This window comes from Ambystoma mexicanum, chromosome 3p (assembly GCF_040938575.1).
Source record: "Ambystoma mexicanum isolate Mex_15411 chromosome 3p, UKY_AmexF1_1, whole genome shotgun sequence".
In the NCBI taxonomy this organism is placed as follows: domain Eukaryota; kingdom Metazoa; phylum Chordata; class Amphibia; order Caudata; family Ambystomatidae; genus Ambystoma; species Ambystoma mexicanum.
This window is the reverse complement of record NC_090925.1, coordinates 704,471,898-704,494,018: the sequence shown is the minus strand read 5'-3', so window position 1 is coordinate 704,494,018 and position 22,121 is coordinate 704,471,898. Positions and strand designations below refer to the sequence as shown.

The following is a 22,121-nucleotide window of genomic DNA, read 5'->3' as shown; positions in this document are numbered from 1 at the left end:
TGATTCCTAGGTGAAGAAGTTGGCCACCAGTTGCGTACGGGCTGCCTCCCCCCGTGCCCTTTCCCCTCCCATGCGCAGCGGGCGTGCATGTGGTTGTGGATGTGGGGGCACCACCATGTCCACGGGCAGGCCCCGGCGTGTTGCAACGTTGTGCAGGACACATGCTGCCACTATGATCCTGCACACTATTCGGGGAGCATATAACAGCTGCCCACCAGAACGGTCAAGGGAGCGAAAGCGTGACTTGAGCACTCCGAATGTGCGCTCCACTATGCCCCGTGTTGCAATGTGGGCTGTGTTGTACCTTACCTGGGGTGGCGTGGTGGGGTTCCGTATTGGGGTCATCATGTGGGGGCTGATAGGGTAGGCACTGTCCCCTGTGGAGGTGCTGATGGGTATCATTAGTGGTGTTGTGTCATGACCCAGTATCTGACATGCATGCATGTGCAGTGGCATTCATGCTCACCAAGCAGCCATGTATCTCCATGCTGTCCAGCCTCTAGGTCCCGGCATAGGGTAGACATTCTGTAGATGAAGCTGTCGTGGGTGGACCCTGGATAGTTGGCATATACTGATGTGATTATTCCCTTGGCATTGCATACAACTTGCACGTTGATGGAATGCCAGTGCTTGCGGTTTCTATAGATGTGCTCTGTTGCCCTGGGTGGACGTAGAGCCACATGTGTGCAGTCAATTGCACCAAGCACTTTGGGGAATTGAGCCACACCATAGAATTCCTGGATGCACGTCCGCCTTTCTGCATGAGTCCTGGGGAGATATATGTGCCTGCGGACTGATGGCCGTGCAGTGATGATGTTCAAGACCTGGTGTAGGCAGCGTGACTGCGTGGCCTGTGACACCCCACCCACTATGGCACTTGTCCGCTGAAAGGATCCAGTGGCCAAGAAGTGCAGTACATTCAGGACCTTCTGCAGGGGGCTGAGTGCTTGGGAGCACAGGGTGGGTGATGTGAGGTCATCCTCCCACTCACTGACCAGGTCCAGTATGATGTGTGCTGGAAACCTGTACCTCCCATACACCTGGTCATCAGGCATCCCGAATAGGCTGGTTCTGGGTGTGAATATTCTGGCCCCGACTCTCCTCCTCCTCCTCCTTTGGTAGCCCACTGCCACTGCTGCTAGGAACGGTATGTTCATCCTGGCATCTGGCTTGTTTATTGAAAAGTGCGCAAATTAATGCCTTGCGCGTGTTGTAGGCGAGCGTGTGAGCCTCGCACCCCTGGAATCGAGTTCCCACTCCAATCGCGTGTGGAAATTCCCACGCAGCAGGCATACAGGTGCGCTGACGTACTTGCTTGTGTAAGTGGCCGCGCACCCCTGAAATACACGTACATAGGCCAATGGCGTGTACGCGCACTTTTGGCCAATTACACGCGATGAAATACACGTACATAGGCCAATGGCGTGTACGCGCACTTTTGGCCAATTACACGCGATGACACTCTGACGTGCAGTATTTCCGCGTGTGCTCCGTCTTCACGTGCTGAGTGGGGAACGCCCGTGCGGATCACGTCAGACGCGCTTACGCGATGAGGGACTCTGGTCCAATAGAATCGCGTATGCGTGCTGACGCACTTACGCGCTAAGGGCCTTTCCTCGGATTTCACGCTGACGTGCAGGAATTTCACGTGCCAAATCACTCCGTATCAAGCTGGCCACCCGAAAACACACGGAACAACCCGCTCCTGCCCCGAAGGCCGAGTTACTGCCCCCCCAGTGCCCTGAGCAGCCTCCCACGTGCTATCTGCTGCTGCCTGCCTGCCTGCCTGCCTGCTGCCACCGTGCCCTGCCATTTGGTGCCTGCACATCAGCCATCTGCAGGGGTCCAGTTGCTGTGTCCACCCCTGCTGGAACTGAAGACTCCCAACTGGGATTACATCGCTCCACAGCCCAGCCCCAGGACCCAGTTGCCCACCCACACCTGCCTCTGGGGTTGCCATGTCGGGCACTTCTACATCTGGCACCAGTGGCAACCCCAGGCCAGAGGGGCAGAGGGGCACCAGCTTCACTGCCACCGAAGTTGGTGTCCTGGTGGAGCATGTCCTGGGGCAGTATGATGCCCTCTTTGGATCGTCCCGCGCCAGCAAGGAAGGACGGGAGAGGATCTGGGCCGACTGTGTGGTTGCCATCAACGCGGAGGGGGTGGCAACCCGCAACGTCTTGAAGATCAAGAAGCGCTGGGAGGACTTGAGGTCCAGGACCCTTGTGAAGGCCCGGCGCCTCGTGGAGGGGGGCCGGGGCCACATGAGTTCCATCCAGAAGAGGGTCCTGGAACGCGTACGCCCAGCGCTCCACGCCCAGATCCTTGAGAGGGAGACCCGTCTGGAGTTGAGCGGTAAGTGTCCAAGCATCACTGTGTGAGACAGTGCATGTTGCGGTGTGCTGGTTCTATGATACTTGCCTGTATGTGTGCCATGGGCCATGTATGCATGTATGTGTGCTGGGACATCATGGTAATGCATGTGCGACCAGTGATGTGTGACCCACATGGTTGTTGCATGTGTTGAAATGCGGCATGGGGAGCACTATGCAGATTTGGGACATGAGAGCATGCCAGTCTCTGTACCTGGACATGGATGGGGGTGAAGGATGGGTGCTGATGCCAGGTACATATATGGTAGTCATGTCTGTGTGCCTGACCTGCATGTCTGTGACTTGTGCATGCCATGGATGCATGACACATGTGTGTGACAATGCACAGATTCAGTGACGCACCCAACTTCCCCTTGTTTTGCCTGTGTTCGGTGTGATTGGGGCCAGATGGATGTGACTGAGGTGAAGTGTGTGCATGTGATATGCATGAGCCATGATGCATGTGAGTTACATATCATTGAATGTTTCAAGAGTCAATTGGACATGCATGGAAATGTGCATGGCATGCACCATGCCTGTTACTGTGTGTGTTTTGCCTGGAATGACCCATGTGTTGTGGAGGGACATGATGGAAGTGTACTTTGACAGGGGTGCTCATCTGCTATTGCTTCCTGTCTAGGGGACCATTGTACAGTAGCCTGATGCTTGTGTCCTTTGTCTCCCTCTACGCAGCGGCTAGTGAAGAAGAGGGCGGAGACGGCGCTGTGGAGCAAGGCGGCGGGGATGCCCCCACGGCTGCAGCGGAAGGGGTGGGTGAGCCCCCACAGGGGCCTGCTACGGCGGGAGACGGTGAGGAGCCATCCAGGTTGGTGGTTTGCACAGAGGAGGAGGAGGCCGACACTGGTGCACACATGGGGCCTGGTGGGAGCATCCCTGCTGGTGCAAGTGGTGCAGTCCAGGGCCAGGGGCAGGAGGCAGCACAGGTCACCGTGGAGGTGCCTGTGCATGTCGCTGTCCCTGACCCTGTGAGTGCACCACCATGCACCAGCAGGGATGCCCCGTCCCAGGCCCGTCCGCAGGTAGAGGGGATGTCCATGTCAACTGACTCCCCTCCACCTGCGGCCGTGGGAACCCCTGGCCGCGTGGAGCAGGTCCTGATTGGGGTCGCGATGCGCACGGCTGTGATTCGTGATGCCGTGCGTGCTTCCCGGGAGGAGCACGCACGTCATCACGAAGTGCACCGTGCCGACGTGGCCCAATTGGGATCGGCCATGTTCGGGGGGTTCCTGCATGTGTTGGCCAATCTGACGGCCCTCTCCTCCTCTGTGCAGGCTATCCACCGGTCGTTCTCCTTGCCGTCTTCCGGCCCAGATGCCACCATGGCCCCCTGTGGACCTGCCCCGACCAATGCAGCCAGCTCGGTGGGGATCCCATCCCTGCCGCAGTTGGGAGTCGGAGGTCCAGCAGGGGTGGACGACACAGCAAGTGGACCCCAGCAGATGGAAGATGTGCCGGAATCATCGGGCAGGGCACGTGCACGACGGCGTCGGTGGTTACCATCAGCCTGGATGCCGTCGTGCTGGCAGAGGCAGTGGCGTCGGAGGCAGCAGCGGGCTCGACGTGGGAGGCATCATGGCTCAGGGCCATCAAGATCAGAGGGGCAGACATCGGCCGGAGGGCAGGGCAACCCTGGCATGGCGGTGTGTTCCGTGTGGGAGGAGTTTGGCCAGCGGATAGGTGCGGAGCGGCAGCGGGCGGAAGAGGAGCGGCTCGCCATGGCCAGGGCGGAGATCTCCATGCATCAGGCATTGAGGCGGGCTGAGTGCCTCGAGGAGGCTCGCAGGGAATTTGGTGAGCACATGGGGTTGTCCCTGCGAGACCTCGGGGCCAGGACTGAGTCCCGCCTCCAGGACATTGACATGGAGTTCGAGGATGCCCTGGCCAGCATCACCAAGTGAGCCGCAGGACTAGCCCGCTGCCTTTGTATATAGTTTTTTAGTTAGTTAGTGCTAGGTTTCCTTTATTTATTTTTATTATTTTGGACCGCTTGGACAATGGCCACTTTTTTGTACATATTTTTTAACTTAGTTAGTATTAGGTTTCATTAGTGGTGTTGGGCTCATGGACCCTTGAACATTCCTGTATATATTGTTATTTTTTGGGAGATACATTTTTTTAATTTCATATTGTTTACACCATGTCGTAATGGTTTTTCTTTGATTTCATGCTACATGTGTTTGCTTTGGACATAATCTATTGATTTTTCTATCCTTTGTTTTTTGGTTTCTCATTTTTGTTCCCGGACATGGACCTTTTATTTGCTTTGCCAGATAGTTGTATTAGTTTACTTATTTTTTTATTTAATACATTTTTATATTATCTTACACTTGTGTCATTTTTTCTTTGGTTTCTTACATGTCATGATATGGGTTTTGACATTCACTTGCACCCATTGTGTATGTGTGTGTGGCGGACATGTGTTCTTTTGCATACTTGCCTTTGGGGTTGTGTCATGTGATTGCATTCACTATGTGGGTGCATGCAATCCTTGCCTGGGTGTTTGTGCTGGGTATGCTTGCCATTACTGCCATTATTGTGTATCGTCAGGACCAGGGGCCAGGGGGACATGGGTGGGGGCCTGGTGGAGGGTGTCCCTGGTGGATGGGGGGTTGGGGGTGGTGGGAGACATGGGTTGGACATGGGTGGGGGCCTGCTGGCAGGTTCCCCACAGTGCTGGGGGTGGGGGTGGTGGGAGACATGGGTGGGGGCCTGGTGGAGGGTGCCCCTGGTGGATGGGGGGTTGGGGGTGGTGGGAGACATGGGTGGGGGCCTGGTGGAGGGTGTCCCTGGTGGATGGGGGTTGGGGGTGGTGGGAGACATGGGTGGGGGCCTGGTGGAGGGTGTCCCTGGTGGATGGGGGTTGGGGGTGGTGGGAGACATGGGTTGGACATGGGTGGGGGCCTGCTGGCAGGTTCCCCACAGTGCTGGGGGTGGTGGGAGACATGGGTGGGGGCCTGGTGGAGGGTGTCCCTGGTGGATGGGGGGTTGGGGGTGGTGGGAGACATGGGTGGGGGCCTGGTGGAGGGTGTCCCTGGTGGATGGGGGGTGGGGGTGGTGGGAGACATGGGTTGGACATGGGTGGGGGCCTGCTGGCAGGTTCCCCACAGTGCTGGGGGTGGTGGGAGACATGGGTGGGGGCCTGGTGGAGGGTGTCCCTGGTGGATGGGGGGTTGGGGGTGGTGGGAGACATGGGTGGGGGCCTGGTGGAGGGTGCCCCTGGTGGATGGGGGGTTGGGGGTGGTGGGAGACATGGGTTGGACATGGGTGGGGGCCTGCTGGCAGGTTCCCCACAGTGCTGGGGGTGGGGGTGGTGGGAGACATGGGTGGGGGCCTGGTGGAGGGTGTCCCTGGTGGATGGGGGGTTGGGGGTGGTGGGAGACATGGGTGGGGGCCTGGTGGAGGGTGCCCCTGGTGGATGGGGGGTTGGGGGTGGTGGGAGACATGGGTTGGACATGGGTGGGGGCCTGCTGGCAGGTTCCCCACAGTGCTGGGGGTGGGGGTGGTGGGAGACATGGGTGGGGGCCTGGTGGAGGGTGTCCCTGGTGGATGGGGGGTGGGGGTGGTGGGAGACATGAGCAGGTGTGCAGGGTAGTTCCCTGTTGTGTGTGCTGCCTGCAGGGGCCGTGGAGGGTGTACAGGTAATGCCTGGGAGCACACAGCCAATTCGCGTGTGGAACTTCCCGCGCACCCCTGCAATCCACGTAGCCGGCCATATCGCGTGTGGAACTTCCCGCGCACCCCTGAAATCCACGTTCCCTGCCATATCGCGTGTTGAACTTCCCGCGCACCCCTGTAATCCACGTAGCCGGCCATTTCGCGTGTGGAACTTCCCGCGCACCCCTGCAATCCACGTACCCTGCCATATCGCGTGTTGAACTTCCCGCGCACCCCTGAAATCCACGTTCCCTGCCATATCGCGTGTTGAACTTCCCGCGCACCCCTGAAATCCACGTTCCCTGCCATATCGCGTGATGAACTTCCCGCGCACCCCTGAAATCCACGTAGCCGGCCATTTCGCGTGTGGAACTTCCCGCGCACCCCTGGAATCCACATACCCTGCCATATCGCGTGTGGAACTTCCCGCGCACCCCTGGAATCCACGTAGCCGGCCATATCGCGTGTGGAACTTCCCGCGCACCCCTGCAATCCACGTAGCCGGCCATATCGCGTGTGGAACTTCCCGCGCACCCCTGAAATCCACGTTCCCTGCCATTTCGCGTGTGGAACTTCCCGCGCACCCCTGTAATCCACGTAGCCGGCCATTTCGCGTGTGGAACTTCCCGCGCACCCCTGGAATCCACGTACCCTGCCATATCGCGTGTGGAACTTCCCGCGCACCCCTGTAATCCACGTAGCCGGCCATTTCGCGTGTGGAACTTCCCGCGCACCCCTGCAATCCACGTACCCTGCCATATCGCGTGTTGAACTTCCCGCGCACCCCTGAAATCCACGTTCCCTGCCATATCGCGTGTTGAACTTCCCGCGCACCCCTGAAATCCACGTAGCCGGCCATTTCGCGTGTGGAACTTCCCGCGCACCCCTGGAATCCATGTACCCTGCCATATCGCGTGTGGAACTTCCCGCGCACCCCTGGAATCCACGTAGCCGGCCATATCGCGTGTGGAACTTCCCGCGCACCCCTGCAATCCACGTAGCCGGCCATATCGCGTGTGGAACTTCCCGCGCACCCCTGAAATCCACGTTCCCTGCCATTTCGCGTGTGGAACTTCCCGCGCACCCCTGTAATCCACGTAGCCGGCCATTTCGCGTGTGGAACTTCCCGCGCACCCCTGGAATCCACGTACCCTGCCATATCGCGTGTGGAACTTCCCGCGCACCCCTGTAATCCACGTAGCCGGCCATTTCGCGTGTGGAACTTCCCGCGCACCCCTGCAATCCACGTACCCTGCCATATCGTGTGTTGAACTTCCCGCGCACCCCTGAAATCCACGTTCCCTGCCATATCGCGTGTTGAACTTCCCGCGCACCCCTGAAATCCACGTAGCCGGCCATTTCGCGTGTGGAACTTCCCGCGCACCCCTGGAATCCACGTACCCTGCCATATCGCGTGTGGAACTTCCCGCGCACCCCTGGAATCCACGTAGCCGGCCATATCGCGTGTGGAACTTCCCGCGCACCCCTGAAATCCACGTAGCCGGCCATTTCGCGTGTGCAACTTCCCGCGCACCCCTGAAATCCACGTACCCTGCCATATCGCGTGTGTAACTTCCCGCGCACCCCTGCAATCCACGTAGCCGGCCATATCGCGTGTGGAACTTCCCGCGCACCCCTGAAATCCACGTTCCCTGCCATTTCGCGTGTGGAACTTCCCGCGCACCCCTGCAATCCACGTACCCTGCCATATCGCGTGTGGAACTTCCCGCGCACCCCTGCAATCCACGTAGCCGGCCATATCGCGTGTGGAACTTCCCGCGCACCCCTGAAATCCACGTTCCCTGCCATGTCGCGTGTGGAACTTCCCGCGCACCCCTGTAATCCACGTACCCTGCCATATCGCGTGTGGAACTTCCCGCGCACCCCTGAAATCCACGTACCCGGCCATATCGCGTGTGCAACTTACCGCGCACCCCGGTATGCACGCACACGTTTATTTTTTCTCTCTGCGCGTGTCTGTGTTTGTGGGTACGCCTTTGTACGTCATTTGTCCTGGAGGGCCACAGTATTGGACATTGATCATGTCTGTATATAGGTGCTATTTGTTGGCGCACCTTTTAGCGCACATTTCTTGCAGGCGCAGAGACGCTACCGCCTGCTTTCTTGTGGCGGTCGTGTTTGTGCCTGTTTGTGCCTGTGCGCTGCTTTGAGCGTGCGCTTTTTTGCCCTATTCTATTCCATGAATACGTGTTGTATGCGAGCGTGTGGGCGTTCCGCGCACTTGCCTCCTTAACTTTCCCCGTGCCGCCCACATTCTTCCCCATTCCGAGTGTTGTGCCCCATTTTATTCCCCATTCCGAGTGTCCCGCCCTGTGTCCCGCCTACTTTAGAGCTGTGCGCTGCGCTCGGAGTGATGGCGCAGTGGCCGTGGCGCACGACGTTGGTTGACCTGTGCGCCGGCCTGCGCCGCGCGTTTTTTCCGCGCACGTCCTCTGCTTTTCTTGCGCAGGGACTTCCATGAATCGACGTGCGCTGGTTTCCCTGCGCTTTGCGCTGATTTTAGGCGCAGCGCACGTATTGGCCCCTCTGCCCCGGGATTTTCGGCGCACATTTATTCCATGAATCGGCCTGTAAATGTACATACAATTGCTTTTAGATACATTTTATTAAACTGCTTATACTATTTTTCTGAAAGACACAGTAGAAGCTGCATAATATGTATTTAACGCAAACAGATGCTACAATGATCATATTTATCAGCAACAACAATATCTCTTGCAATATATTAAGCAAGAAGCTAAGTGTTAAAAGGGGTGACAAAGCGTGTGTGGCCATGCGCTACCTCGGAGTTGTAATTGTAAATTTAAAACGTGCTTAATACCCAGAGGTTTCTAAGCACAGACACGGGATTCGGACCTGTGTTGCACCATCTCGTCTTGCTTCCAAGGCGAGCACTTTGCCCCTGAGCGATCATCCCCTTGATGCTCTGTTTGGTCACAGAACTCCTCTGTGACTTGCAATATCCTTATCACATAAGGTTGAAGTTACTTTATCCCACATATAACTCCAGTCTGTAGCTATGGGAACCATTAACACTAATGAGGACTGACATTCAGAGGTCAGCAACCTACTGTTCCCCAGATGTTTTGGACTATGGCTCCCATGGCCCCTCAGGATTTACTATACTGAGTAGGGCTGATGGGAGTTGCAGTCCAAAGGTTGCAGCCCCCCCCAACCCCCGCTGCAAAGCCAGAAAACTTCAAGCACATTTCTGTCTGGGTGCAGATCACCTTCTCCAACTATTTTCGAGTAGAGGAGGGGGGTCGAAATCTAGGGCTGGTGGCTTCAGCAAAACTGTTGGAAGATGTGATCTTTTCAAGGGTGGTCGGACCCCTCTTTAAAATATAAATCTGTAAATGCCCACTCCGCCAACAGAGCCACTGTTTGAAGTGTTTCTGTGGGGACCCAAGAAGGAGAAGTGGCAGCCAGATGACGTATTGAATCCCTGTGGTGGCCTCCAGCTGGATGAGGACGATTGGGCGGCCATCTTGCAGAACAGGAGTTGCTTGAGAATGAATTGCACAGCTGCAATCAGACTTATTTACCAGGCATTGAATTCAATGCACAGCTCCTTATTTGAATGCCCAGTGGATGCAGTACCGCCTGCAGGGGAAAGGCTGCAACATGCTGAACAGGGCTGAAAGGCGACTGTTTGCTAAGTCGATCCACAGGAGAGAAAAAGTCTCTTTGTCTAGAAGACTAACCAGTTTTACAACTACTGAAAAGTCCTAAGAACAGCCTGGTCAACTTCATGCACATGTCAAACAAGCCAGCTGCCTTAGACTCCCGCCCACCTCCCCTCCCCAGGAATAAACAGTCTTAATATTGGCTGCAATGCCAGAGGACATACCGGTCTGGTGACTTGCGGGTGCAGGAAGACTGCGAGCAGTAGCAGCCTCACGCACTCCATGGTGAGCTGTGAACCGCTCGCTGCCCAGGCCAAGCCAACCCTTGCACCATGAGAAGAGTAAACATAGGGGGACCGGTGGACAGGGGGCAAAGTCCTACCCCGTAGTGGAACAGACGTGGGCGATTCTTAACTGTTCTCATTGGGGATCCCGAAGTCCCAGCGTGTAGCAAAGTGAGTGTATGTCGACATTCACCAAGGACGAGTTCAGTGCTCTGTCGCCCAAGCCCAGTGAAGAGGCGAACCCCCGGGTGAACCCTTGATATAGGACACCACTGTCTGGACTGGCGAGGCTGTATAAGGCCCTGAACTAATCCCAGGCTTCTCTGTAGCCACAAGTAGTACCGAGGTTATTGACTTATGCGGCTTCACACGGGGTGGGAGGCGTGAGGCGTGACCTGTCCCTGCTGGGCGTTAGTAAACAGAAGGCCTCAATGTTGTGTTAATTTACTAAAAATGGAAACCTGGTATTTGGGGGGAAAAAATATTTGTATTTTTAGAAAACATCAACCAGTGATTTTTTTAATGAAAAGCAAACTGATTTCTGGCGACAATATGGGTTTAATATTATTTAATACAAAAGGTTACTTCTCTTCTAGTATAGAAACAGGATATATCAATAGCACCCGGGAAGGTATGCATCCTGTAGTATTAATGCGGGACTGTTTGTAAAAGGTACATGTAACCTAGAATAGGCAGAGAACTCACATTAGCTGCCTCAGAGAATGCAAAAGTGCTCGAGCATGGATAGAGGAGACCAATTATAAGGAAGAAGAAAGCTACACATAGCATGGATAGTGAATGCAGATTAGAAGCTACCAGGAAGGTGTCTCTATCCAAAAAGACTGAGATTAGAAGTGGGACATGGTTTTCAGATAGTGTTGCCATTAGAGATCAAGGCAACAAGTGCCTGTGGTGTGCAATATATCAATGCTCACCATTATAGTGGAAGCAACCCTATAGCCAGTGAAACCATGAGTGAGGCTTTTATGAAGATCATACCCTCAGAAGGAAATCACTCTGAAGGGCTGACAATTTTGAAAGGTTTAGGGACTGGCAATTCTGAAAGGTTAGGCAATAAAAGATTAAATGAGATGCCCAGGATCACACGTTGCTTAAGGAGTGAAGCTGGGATTTGTGCCAACTATGCAATGTCTGCATTTGAACACTTTCTTTACCAGCTCTTACCATGTACAAAAGCAATCTAATTTTATAAAACTGACTTGCAAAGTACACATATCACATTTCCAAACCTGACAATTTTTAAAACCAAAATATTACAGAAGGGTGTTACGCAAAAGGGGAATGATTCTAGCTTCATTCTCTCCATCATCAAGGGACGTATATAAGTACCAGCATACCAATCAGTGTGATTTAAAAGATTTAATCTAGATATGTCTTTTGTACTTTTAAGCTTTAATTACTTCCAAAACAATGGCTTGTGAAATTGTCATTCATAAACTTGCAGAAAAACCTTTGACTTTTATACAAAAAGCAAAACGTTTTTTGTGTCAAACGAGCAGACTTTAAAATATGCTTGCCCAAGGCCTACAACATCTGGTCCGCTCTCTCCTGTTTACCACCCCTTCCATTCAAATGGCCTACATAAGAAGAAATATCAAGTAGTGGGCTAAATGATGCCACCAGCATGCAAGAAGGCAAACCTCACAGAAGACAGCACAGTAATGCAAGAGATATTATATGATTTGACCAGGATCACTGTATAGTCTGCTGGCAAAGCCAGTATACAAGCATGAACACTTTGGCTCCACAGTCTTGAATTTGGATACATATTCACCTCTTGGACTAATATTTTCTGCTCATCTTTGGAGGGGATTTCCTAGGTTTTAGAATGCCCCATCTGAACAAACCAATTTCTAGAACTTCACCCTACGAATGACATGTAAGTTTTTATAGCAACCCCTATCTGGTGCAGGAGCATTGCTGATAATAGCACCTCTTATGCTGCAAAACCAAGTACATAAGCAGGTTTGTTTATAAACTTCAGACAAAGGTTCAGCCAACCTTGCTGGAATGTGCTCTTCTAATTTTTCATATGAACACATATCTCTGCGATGAGTGCTTAACACACTGAGCTAACTTCTGAACCAGTGTGGCACTCAATTTATCAATATGGATTTCAACTTTGGCTATTGAACATGATCAACATAATTCCCACAGGAAGGAAAGAATGCTACAGAGTTGTGCTGGAGGGAACACACAAACGATGTATTCCACAGTAAACACAGAAAGCATTACGTGATTAATTGATCAAGGCAGAGTGTACTTGTCAAAACAGACAGGCAATAGGTGTTGCGCCTCAGCAGCATGCCATATACTCTCCTCTGGCGTGTCTATTTAAGTCTGGTGAACAATGGAATCTTACTTTTGATCAGGCAGCCTTGTGCGGACCCCCTCCAAGGTGGGGCCCTGGGCAAGTGGCCCTTTTGCCCTCCCATAAAAACGTCTCTGCCTATGTGGAAATACCAGGAGTGAGTCTTTTATTTGAAGAATCAGACAGTGTTTGCTGAACACCTTATAGAGACTTTTAATTTTGGCAGATAAGGTACAGTGAGATATAAGGATTTGCCCAGGAGCACACACTATGGTTAAGTGGCAAAGACGGGATTGGAGACCAGTCTGCATTTCATGCACTTGAACACATCTCTTCGCAGATGTGATTTGTAGAAATATTATTTGCAAAAGGTATTTTTGAAAATGTGGGTTGAAAACACCACCTGACTGTGGAGGGCATTGCCAAAATAACTGAAGCTAACTATTGTTTTTTTTTCAGAAGTTCCACAATTTTTTTTATTTCTGTGTACATATTTGGCCATATTGTCCAAACTAGCAATATGCTTTCAGTTCAGAAGCTACAGATCAGCATTGCCTTGACTGTCAAAAGAAATAAACGACTAGCAGGTTCCAAGGATGTCCTGTCATGTCACAGCAGGGATTTGGCTTGGGGCTGACAGGGCAGGTTGCTTATATGACAGGTTGTTTTATAATGTGATAGAGCCTATTTACATGACAGGTCTTGAGCCAGTGAGAGTTAACAGCTATGCAGGTCTTTACACAAACATTAACAAAATGATACAGGGCTCAAGTCCTAAGAAAAATTTTGGTGCTCAACAATATACACATAGGAGCTGAGTGCACAGGGGCCAAGGGTGCAGTTGCACCCGTTCTCCTTGAACAAAGGGGCCAGGAGTGTCATTTTGCCCTAGTGGAGATTCTGCAAAGTGTTTGCATGGGGTGACCAAAAATGAAAAATCAATCCAGATTGAGTGCTGTGCTCCTGTAAATCACTTGGCGTTGCACTATTTCTCACTCTCCTGCCGGGTTCAAGCTTGGTGATGTATTAACATGCATCTTGCAACATTATCAAGTGCTGCTCACTTCAAAATGAGAAGGGAGCCTGTACTCCCTGATCCTTCATGGGAGGGGGTGAGCAGGCCAAAAGATTTTGGCGGGATGCAGGAATTCTAGGAGGAAGCAGGGGATCCTATAGCAGAATGTTTCAACGGCAACTGGGCAGGTTAGGTGACTGTTGCTGAGATGTTATGTTTTTACCTTCCTGTGGCTGAGAGCATAATTGTTTGAGTTAGACTTGTTGGCAGCTTGGCAAAATGTGGTGTTGAACACTTAAAATTCTTTAGCAGCCCTGTGCTTAATTGATTTGTGATGGTAGCCCAGTGGTCCAACGTGGTGCCTGGTGTGAGGGATAGCAGTGAGCATAGGTGTCCATCACTTAGGCGGCATGTAGCCTCTGTTGGATCATTCTGATTGCATTTTAGTATGCCGTTTGTGCGGGTTCCAGTGGCCCTGTGCCTACCGTAGTATGGTATGGTTGGACATGTGTCATGATCAACGTATCCGTGGCTGGGTAGCCCTGTGATTTTTGTGGATTGTGGTGCTTGCGCCAATTAATAAGGAAGGAGTTGGGTGAGCCGTGAAATGCGGTAGATAACGCCCTTATGAGTTTTAGTTTAAACGTCTGTGCTTTCTGGCGCAGCATAGTTAGCTCCTCTGCTGAGGTTTCATGCCAACGGTTGATAGAAGGTGCCAATGCCTCGTCTGGGATAATTTGTCAATTGGAAATGGACAGTGGTTCTGGCTGGGTTGTCGCTGATGAGCAGGTTCTAGGGTTGGATAATGAAGTAAGTCTGCTCCTATCTGATGGGTGGTGACCAGGTTATTTTTTGGTTCCAGGCGAGGTCATTTATAGCAAGGGCACAACACACCGGGCTCCTCCGAGACACCTCCAGGATAGCAACCGCTCCGCCGGGACTGTAAACACAGGTAAGCACTTTCAAAATTAGGCGTCCTTAAAATGCAAACGCGGCAAACTCACTACGATTCGCAGACCCTCTCTACTCTCGTGTGGGCATATCAGGGAGGCTGAGGGATAGATCCCCGATGACAAGAGACTCTACCTCAACCTTCCAGCCCAGAGCCCGCAATCCCCCAAAAATCCTGCCACCCCTGTGTTACACTAGCCACTGTCTCACGGGTTAATAGGTAGCGCCCACTAACAAATTCCGTTAAAACGGATGGCCGAAATGCTGCAAGAGCACGTGCGCTCGAAACTTAATTGGCTTATTATCCCAGACGAGGCAATGGCCTACGAAACTGGCACCTTCTTTCAACCGTTGGCATGAAACCTCAGCCAAGGAGCTAACTGTGCTGCACCAGAAAGCACAGACGTTTAAACTAAAACTCATAAGGACGTCCTCTACCGCATTTCACGGCTCACCCAGCTCCTTGCTTAATAATTGGTGCAATCACCACTATCCACAAAAATCACAGGGCTACCCAGCCACGGATACGTTGATCACCACACATGTCCAAACACACCATACTACGGTGGTCACAGGGCCACTAGAACCCGCTCATACGGCATAAAGAAATGCAATCAGAATGATCCAAGACAGGCTACATGCTGCCTAAGTCATGGACTCCTATACTCACTGCCATCCCTCACACCAGGAACCACGTTGGACCACTGGGTTACCACCACACACCAATTAAGCACAGGGCTGCTAAATCATTTTGAGTGTTCAACACCACATTATGCCAAGCTGCCAACAAGTCTAACTCAAACAATTATGCTCTCAGCCACAGGCCCATCCAGGACCCAAGACTGGGACCATAAAGGACCAAATTAACCGCAAGGGGACCACAGCTGAGGCACATAACCCCGCACCATAATAACAGACCTAGCTAAGACCCACCATAGACCTGACTCAATATCCTGAAAACCATAGGAGAATACTAAGCTAACCCATCTCTTTTCTCCTTCTTCCCCCTCTTTTGTCTCCCCCCCACCATTTGGCACTGTCCTGAACTAATGTAACATTAACAAATGTATATATCATGCACTACCAATACCATGTAACTTAAACTGCAATGTCAACTATATATGCATAAATGGATGTACAAAATGCACACAACTACTCACGCTCTGGCACACATATGTCACTTACCTCACAAATGTCACAGATATCGAATAATTGCAGGATATGTGTACTTTTAATATCAGCCTTGATAAAGACCCCTGAGGTCGAAACACGTGTCGGCTGACCACCACCAATACTATGAGTCGACACTGAAATACATTCACACTGTACCAACCGCACTCAGCGTGAAAATGTATCCTTTCCAAACAAACCAATGCAAGGTAGCCTGGACTGTCTCTCCAACCTTACCAAGAGGTGTGGGCTTCATGTCCGCCAACCTGTGACCTTGCATATATCCTTTGGACAGTACCAATAAATGTTAGAGCATAGCACAGGAGTGTTCACAAACGAGGGCCCGTTTCTCTTTTCATAGTCTTATAACAAAAGGTAATGTGTGAAAAGGTGCTTTGTGTAGTGTATGCTTTTAGAATAAAAATTACCCTTTGCATCGCCTAGTGGATAAACGTCTTGCCCAAAACAATGGTCTCTTAAATGTGCCATGACGTGTAAATCGCTCCTATTTTAAAAGCTAGGCTAGAACAAAGAAGGTGATACGCTGTAATTATGGGGCATGCAGCTTTTGATGAGCTACTGTGTGGGGTGTATTTATCTTACGAGCATCACAGGCGCTTTGGAGGTGACACTGTTACCACACTCAGAGGACAAACAGAAAAGGCCAAATCGCAAAAGGAAACAGCGCAGCCCCGCTTTAAAATAATGTGACTTGGTATAGTCGACGGCAGGCACTGCTGCCTGCGGGTCACCCCTGACAGCGGGGCCCTGTGCCACCACACAGACTGCCAATGCCTCAGGCTGGCGCTGTTGTGGACAAAACACATTTGTAGATTTTTGCCCTTGTTAGATGTTCTCCGGCCCTCCCTGTTCACCACTTTTAGGCACTCTACTTTTAGTCATTAGCCTTTTTATCTGAGAGGATAACATGAGTGGGCTAAACTGACTGCCACTATATAAGGGGGTCTAAAGTGCGGGCAACATCTGTGGTTCCCTACAGGCTAGGAGATACAACAACTATAAGTACCACCATAATGCAACCCCCTTATAAAACATCTTCTTCATGTGCCCCCATTTTGTCTATTTTGCAAGGGTCCCCCCCACGACCAAAGAAAGAAAGACCTGCCTTTCCACCAGGACAATTGCACCCCATGCCAGAATTATACCAATCACCCTGGTACCCTTTTTGGCTTCCCATCAATCCCTTCCCACCTACTCCCTCAAGCTACAGGTACACTCACTTTATCCCTGAATCCCTACCATACCGATTCCCCTCTGGACCTACACCCATCTTGAACACCATTGGCTACCATACTTTTCGCTTTTCCAGAGCTCACCATTGGCCAGCCATCCATTCCTTCTAGACCTTCCAGCAAATGCCTGAATCCTATCAAATAAAATACACTTTCCCCATATTCCACATGATCCTCTACCACCTGTTCCCTCCCTACACTCATTACCCCGGACTATCAATCTCCCTTGAATCCCATCCATCCCATCCTTTATTCCATCTCACTAATCCCGCTGACCCCTTCCCACTCACCAGACCGCACACTCTAACCCCTCTAATCACATGGTCACTTGCCAATCACCCAGCCCTTCCATCCACTCCCTCCTCCCTCATACTCTACCTGACCCACATCCAACCCTAACACCTACTCTCCTACCCTTCCCCTGGCCACTCATCACATACCTGGATCCTATCAACATCCCACTGGGCTCTAAATTCATTTCTGAACCCATACTCCCAGTCTCCCCCATTGCACACCTCGCCCACACACTATTCAATCACATCCTGGCACCCAATATCACCCACCCACCTTACCTTGCACATTGATTTATTTAGAAGTGCTCCTTCCTCATCTGCCCAGCCACTGTCTTAGCAGATAGATTCTGGGAAGCCTAGCCTAGTGCCACCCTCACTCACTCATGAAATAAGATGTGAGTCGCAGGCATAGCGGCACCCAGGGACTCCACCATCCAAACCCCAGTGTCCCAATGCAACATCCATGCCTCTTGAGCACCCTTGCATCTGCCGTCTCACTTGTTGTCCCCAGTGGGCTGAGGCATTACCGTTTCCTGAGACTCCACCTGCATGGACATCAGAATGTATTCCCCCCACACATGTCCACGCAATTATATGCGTGGGGAGAACCCCTGCAGATCCCCCATGCTCACCATACATAATGTATTACCCTAACCCACCCCACATATAATTACTTAGAAATACGCAGTTAAAAATTCTGCATTTTCGTCCTGTTGCTGTGAAATTATGGGGAGATGTCGTCAATGGCTTAGCCTTCCCACACATGTCCGCTGCCAGGTTTCATGCTGAAAGGCGTGGCCAGCTGCCTGACCCTCACACATGGTAGAGGCCCACAGCGTCTTGTCCCCTGGCCCTGTGGGCTCTTCTAGGCTCTCCTCCTATGCCCAGGGAATGCCTTCTCCCTAGTGCTCTGACACTGCACCTCATGAGCACCTGCTGCTGTATATCTCATAGAGCCTTTCCCTTCCTCTTCGGAAACCGGCTCTCACTCTGATGTACCCTGCAACGAGCCCTGGCATAGTGTACACCATCATGGGTCTCAGGGAGAACCTAATGCCCACTTCTTTCACTTCTCAGGTGCAGGCATGGTTCTAAGCTATGGGCTAGCCAGCCTAGGGGTCCCCGAAAAAAAAAAAAGAGATCTTCCGTCTAGGTCTGAGGTGGCCAACCTGCCACCCTTTAGATGTTTTGGGCTACATTTACCATGATCCCACATCACTGACTATGCTGGCTGGGACTGATGGGATTTATAGGTTAAGAAATCTGGAGAGTTACAGGTTGGTTAACCCTATTCCCAGTATTTCAGACGCCCGACCTAGCGCAAACCCCTGTCCAAAGGACTACAGACCAAATAGTCTCACTCATAGGAAACATTCTCTCGCCCTTTCTCTCTATATAGCATTCTCGCGGGACAACCTTGGGATAAGTCCAACTTATTCTCCTTTCACAAAACGTGAAGATGAAAAGGCAGATGTGTACATATCACACTCTGATTCCTATACCTCACTACTTTTGGCCTATTTCCTGTTAGTGTAATACAAACAACCCTAATGTAAAGAAACATAGTATCACTCGGTCACAGAGAAACAGAAGGCAGCCCCTCAGCTTCTTTAAATGTCTTTCCTACAGCAGATGACTCTTGCACGCAAGCCTCTCCTAGAGTACCCCAGATGTGAAAGTCCTCTACCCAAAGGCAGCTTTCCCAGCCTGACGTATGCATTGTCAGTCACTGCCCTCTGCCCTCTGCCCTGTGCCCTGTCCCGAGTCACTATATACCAAGATCCCCTCCAAGGTCGGCTGCATGTCTTTGTCCAGCATTACTCCTACTCCAGATTCATTACTAAGCAGCACATACCGATGAACACCTGGGATGAGGTTGAAAGGAGTGTATTTTCAGAAAATGTAAAGCTGATCTGAGGGGACAAAATTAGCACACCTCCAAAATATGGCAACCTCATATCTGAGTGTGAATGCATGAGGAACTGGGGATGCTTGTTGCTGAGGTTATGGCATTATTTCCATGGTATAGTGGGGCTTTTTGATTGCCATGGTGGTTATTTATTAACCCTCTTAAGCCTTGTAGTGGTAGCTCATTATCCACCTTGAAAGAGCTTGTATGACCCTTTCATCAGTGTATATCAATCTGCTGTCTGAGGCCTGATACTTTAAGACCTGTGTGACCTATGGGCTATATCTGCTGCCTGAACATGTAAGATATGTCTAGTGGGAAACGTAGCTCTGCTGTCTGGCGGCTGATGTTGTAAGCCTTGTGTGACCTTAGGGCTATTTCAATCAATAGCTTTTCTCACGCAGATGCCTCATCTGATAGATATCCTCATCCAGCACTGCTGCTTCAGAAAACTTTGACAGGGGGGGCGTAGTGGACCTCGACTCCGCCATCGATCGTTGATCCATCTTGCTCAGTGCTCGATCGTCGGCTCCGGATGTGACGTCAGGTGTCGTATATATACCATGTCACTACGCCCCATACCTCAGTTCCTTATTTCTGCATGCTTGCACTCTTCTTCGGGAACACAGCATTGAGTCTTTGACTCAGCATTTTTTACTAAATCACCAAATGTTCTCACATAAATCCTCGACCGTGATGTCCACTCACCGGATTTTGGGCTTTACAAGATACACCGACTGCCATTCCAAAACGTCGGTGACCGACCCATACGACATTTGTCTGTGGTGTCTGGGGGCAGATCATGACACAGAGGGATGGGCGTCATGGTCCAAAATGCAGTCGAAATCCATTTGTCAATGGAGTCGCCAAACTTGCTGTGCACCAACCTCCCCAAAATCTCTGGCGCAGTCACTTACTCAGTGGTCAGAGGCCAACCCCCAAGAAGGTGAAGGAAAAACATCGGCGAAAAGCCAAAAAGTGGTCACACTCGAGGAGCCACTTTTCCTCATCTTCGTCGCATAAAAAGAAGCAATGCCATCGCCATAAATCCAGTTCGTCGTTGGAGAAAGGTAAGCACTTGGCTGGACCGACCACTCAAGAAGAGTGGGAAAGTTTCAAAGAATAAATACTTTAAATGTTTACAACTCAGGCTGCTGCAGGTGCAGCTGTCCCCCACGAACAGCAGGCCTTGGCAGCGAAAGTTCCCCTCGACATTCCTGACCCCATGCTTGCCAATCCATCGATGCCATCAGAGAAGCCTTCTGGCCTGATGCCAAAAAAGGCACATAAACCATTGATGGCTGGTCCTTCTCTAGAGCGTCGAGAGGCTGACGTCCCCCACATCCATGTATTACCCAAGCCTCGACCGGCGCCGACGGCTGTTCCATTGGCGTCGAAAGAAAAACCCTTGGCACTGGGTATCGGCGACAGATCTTTTGCTCTCTGGGATGTATTGACCCACTCTGCTATGCTATGCGGCATCACTCTGATAGTATGGTGCAAGGAACTGCAACAATGGCTGCAAATCTCTTGTGCGCGCCAAAAACCTACAAAAACTGTGTGCTTCAGCACACAAAAAGAGGGATGCACAACCTGCCACCCGTGGTGCATATGTGGTGGAATAGAGCACAACCTGCAGAAAAGGTGCCAGCGGGCTCCATGACCAGCAAACAGAGTGCACAGAGAGAAGCAGCGCTTTGCAAATGAAGTTCCAAAATGTGCCTATAAATGACATTTGCTTTGTGCTAAAAACTCCAAAATGCCCATAACACAACACTTCTCAACATTCAAAATCTAATGAAGCATTGCGAACATAAAAAGTCCTAATGGGAAGAGCAAAACATTCTTCAGAAAAACTGGATTGTCTGTAAACTGACAGCCTCTGTCAGAAACTGGGTGCAGCTGAATGACAGCTGTCAGATGAGTTACTGATGAAACTTCAAAGTGATCTAAACTAAAAAGTCTGCTGGATAAGCAAACATAAAAAGGATTGTGGATAAAAAGAATACAGATCTCAGTTGCTTTTTATCCCAAAGAGTAAAGCTAAGAAAGTAATGTATTAATGTTTGATGCAACAAGTGTGGTTTTTCCTGGATCTTTAATTAAGAATATGTTAGCTTGGCTGAGCTGCAACCCTTTGGAAGTGGACAAACAGGTTTCTAACAGGGGGAGGGATATCCTCTCAGCTGAAACTCATAGGGAGATGATAATTGTGGGGTAACCCAGATTTATGTCTAGAGAAAGATAATGAACAGTAGCAGGCCCTTCAGCCCAGGAAACGTAGGTGTGAGATGGTCGTAAATGGCTCCCGGAAGGAACAAACAAGGAGGGGGAGGCTCCTAGACTCCAGGGAGAGAAAAAGGTGAGTACCATATGCTGTTAAGCATGAACACAGAACATTTTTTAAAGACTCATAACTTGTGATTCAAAATGGTAAAATATATACCAAGGACATATCGGTTAGTCTAATTTTTGGCTGCACGTTTTAAGAGGCGGCAGAACTGTTTAATATGTTCTGGACAGGAATGGCAATATATGTGGTTTTATGTGAAATGTATCCTAGAATTGTGAAAATGTACACACACATCCCTATGTTAAACACACACATTTGTGGAAATTTACATACAGTTTGGAAATTGTGTTCATAGCAAAAAGGACAACATTCTGTAGAAAGTTGAAACAAGACCCCACAGCTGCGAGATTTTGAGGAACAGATTGTGGAATTAGAAAATACAATATTAAGGCTTTTACACCATGCAAAGAGAAATACACCAACACGGGCTTGTAAAGCTTCCCAGAATCTTTATTGCAACACTGAACAGTTTACAAAACAAAGTACACAAATAGCTATTTGGCCGTCAGTACATCACAGAGACCACCAGCAGGTTCAATGTGAGCAGTGAACAGGAATTGCTAGCTGGACATCAGCATATTTATACAGTTTCTTCATAACGATGTCCATCCTCCTACAAGTTAATCATGTACTGGGCTAGGGTTCGCACCAGGTTCATTCCTAATTTACATATCTCGTGCAGGTGGTTTAATTCTTAATACATTTACTAACAAATACTATTATTCTCTGGATTTAACTTTACACTCTTTACACATTTGCTTCAATGCAGGTCAAACAGATGTTTCGCACGTCGTGTTTAAATAGCATTATTGTTCTTGTATACTTGTAGGTTAACATCGCCGATTCAGGTAATCCCCTGATCCCGAG

The 22,121-nt window shown here is 50.6% G+C and overlaps 1 protein-coding gene across 1 annotated transcript in view; it reads right to left on the bottom strand.

Annotated features, from left to right (window-relative positions):
• Positions 1 to 9,994, bottom strand: part of F12 (coagulation factor XII) — a 379,673-nt gene extending 369,679 nt beyond the window's left edge. Inside the window, exon 1 of the mRNA XM_069651529.1 lies at positions 9,919 to 9,994. Coding sequence (XP_069507630.1) covers positions 9,919 to 9,978 — 60 coding nt within the window. The 5' untranslated portion in view covers positions 9,979 to 9,994. The remainder of the gene's footprint in view (positions 1 to 9,918) is intronic.
• Between the last annotated feature and the right edge of the window lie 12,127 nt (positions 9,995 to 22,121).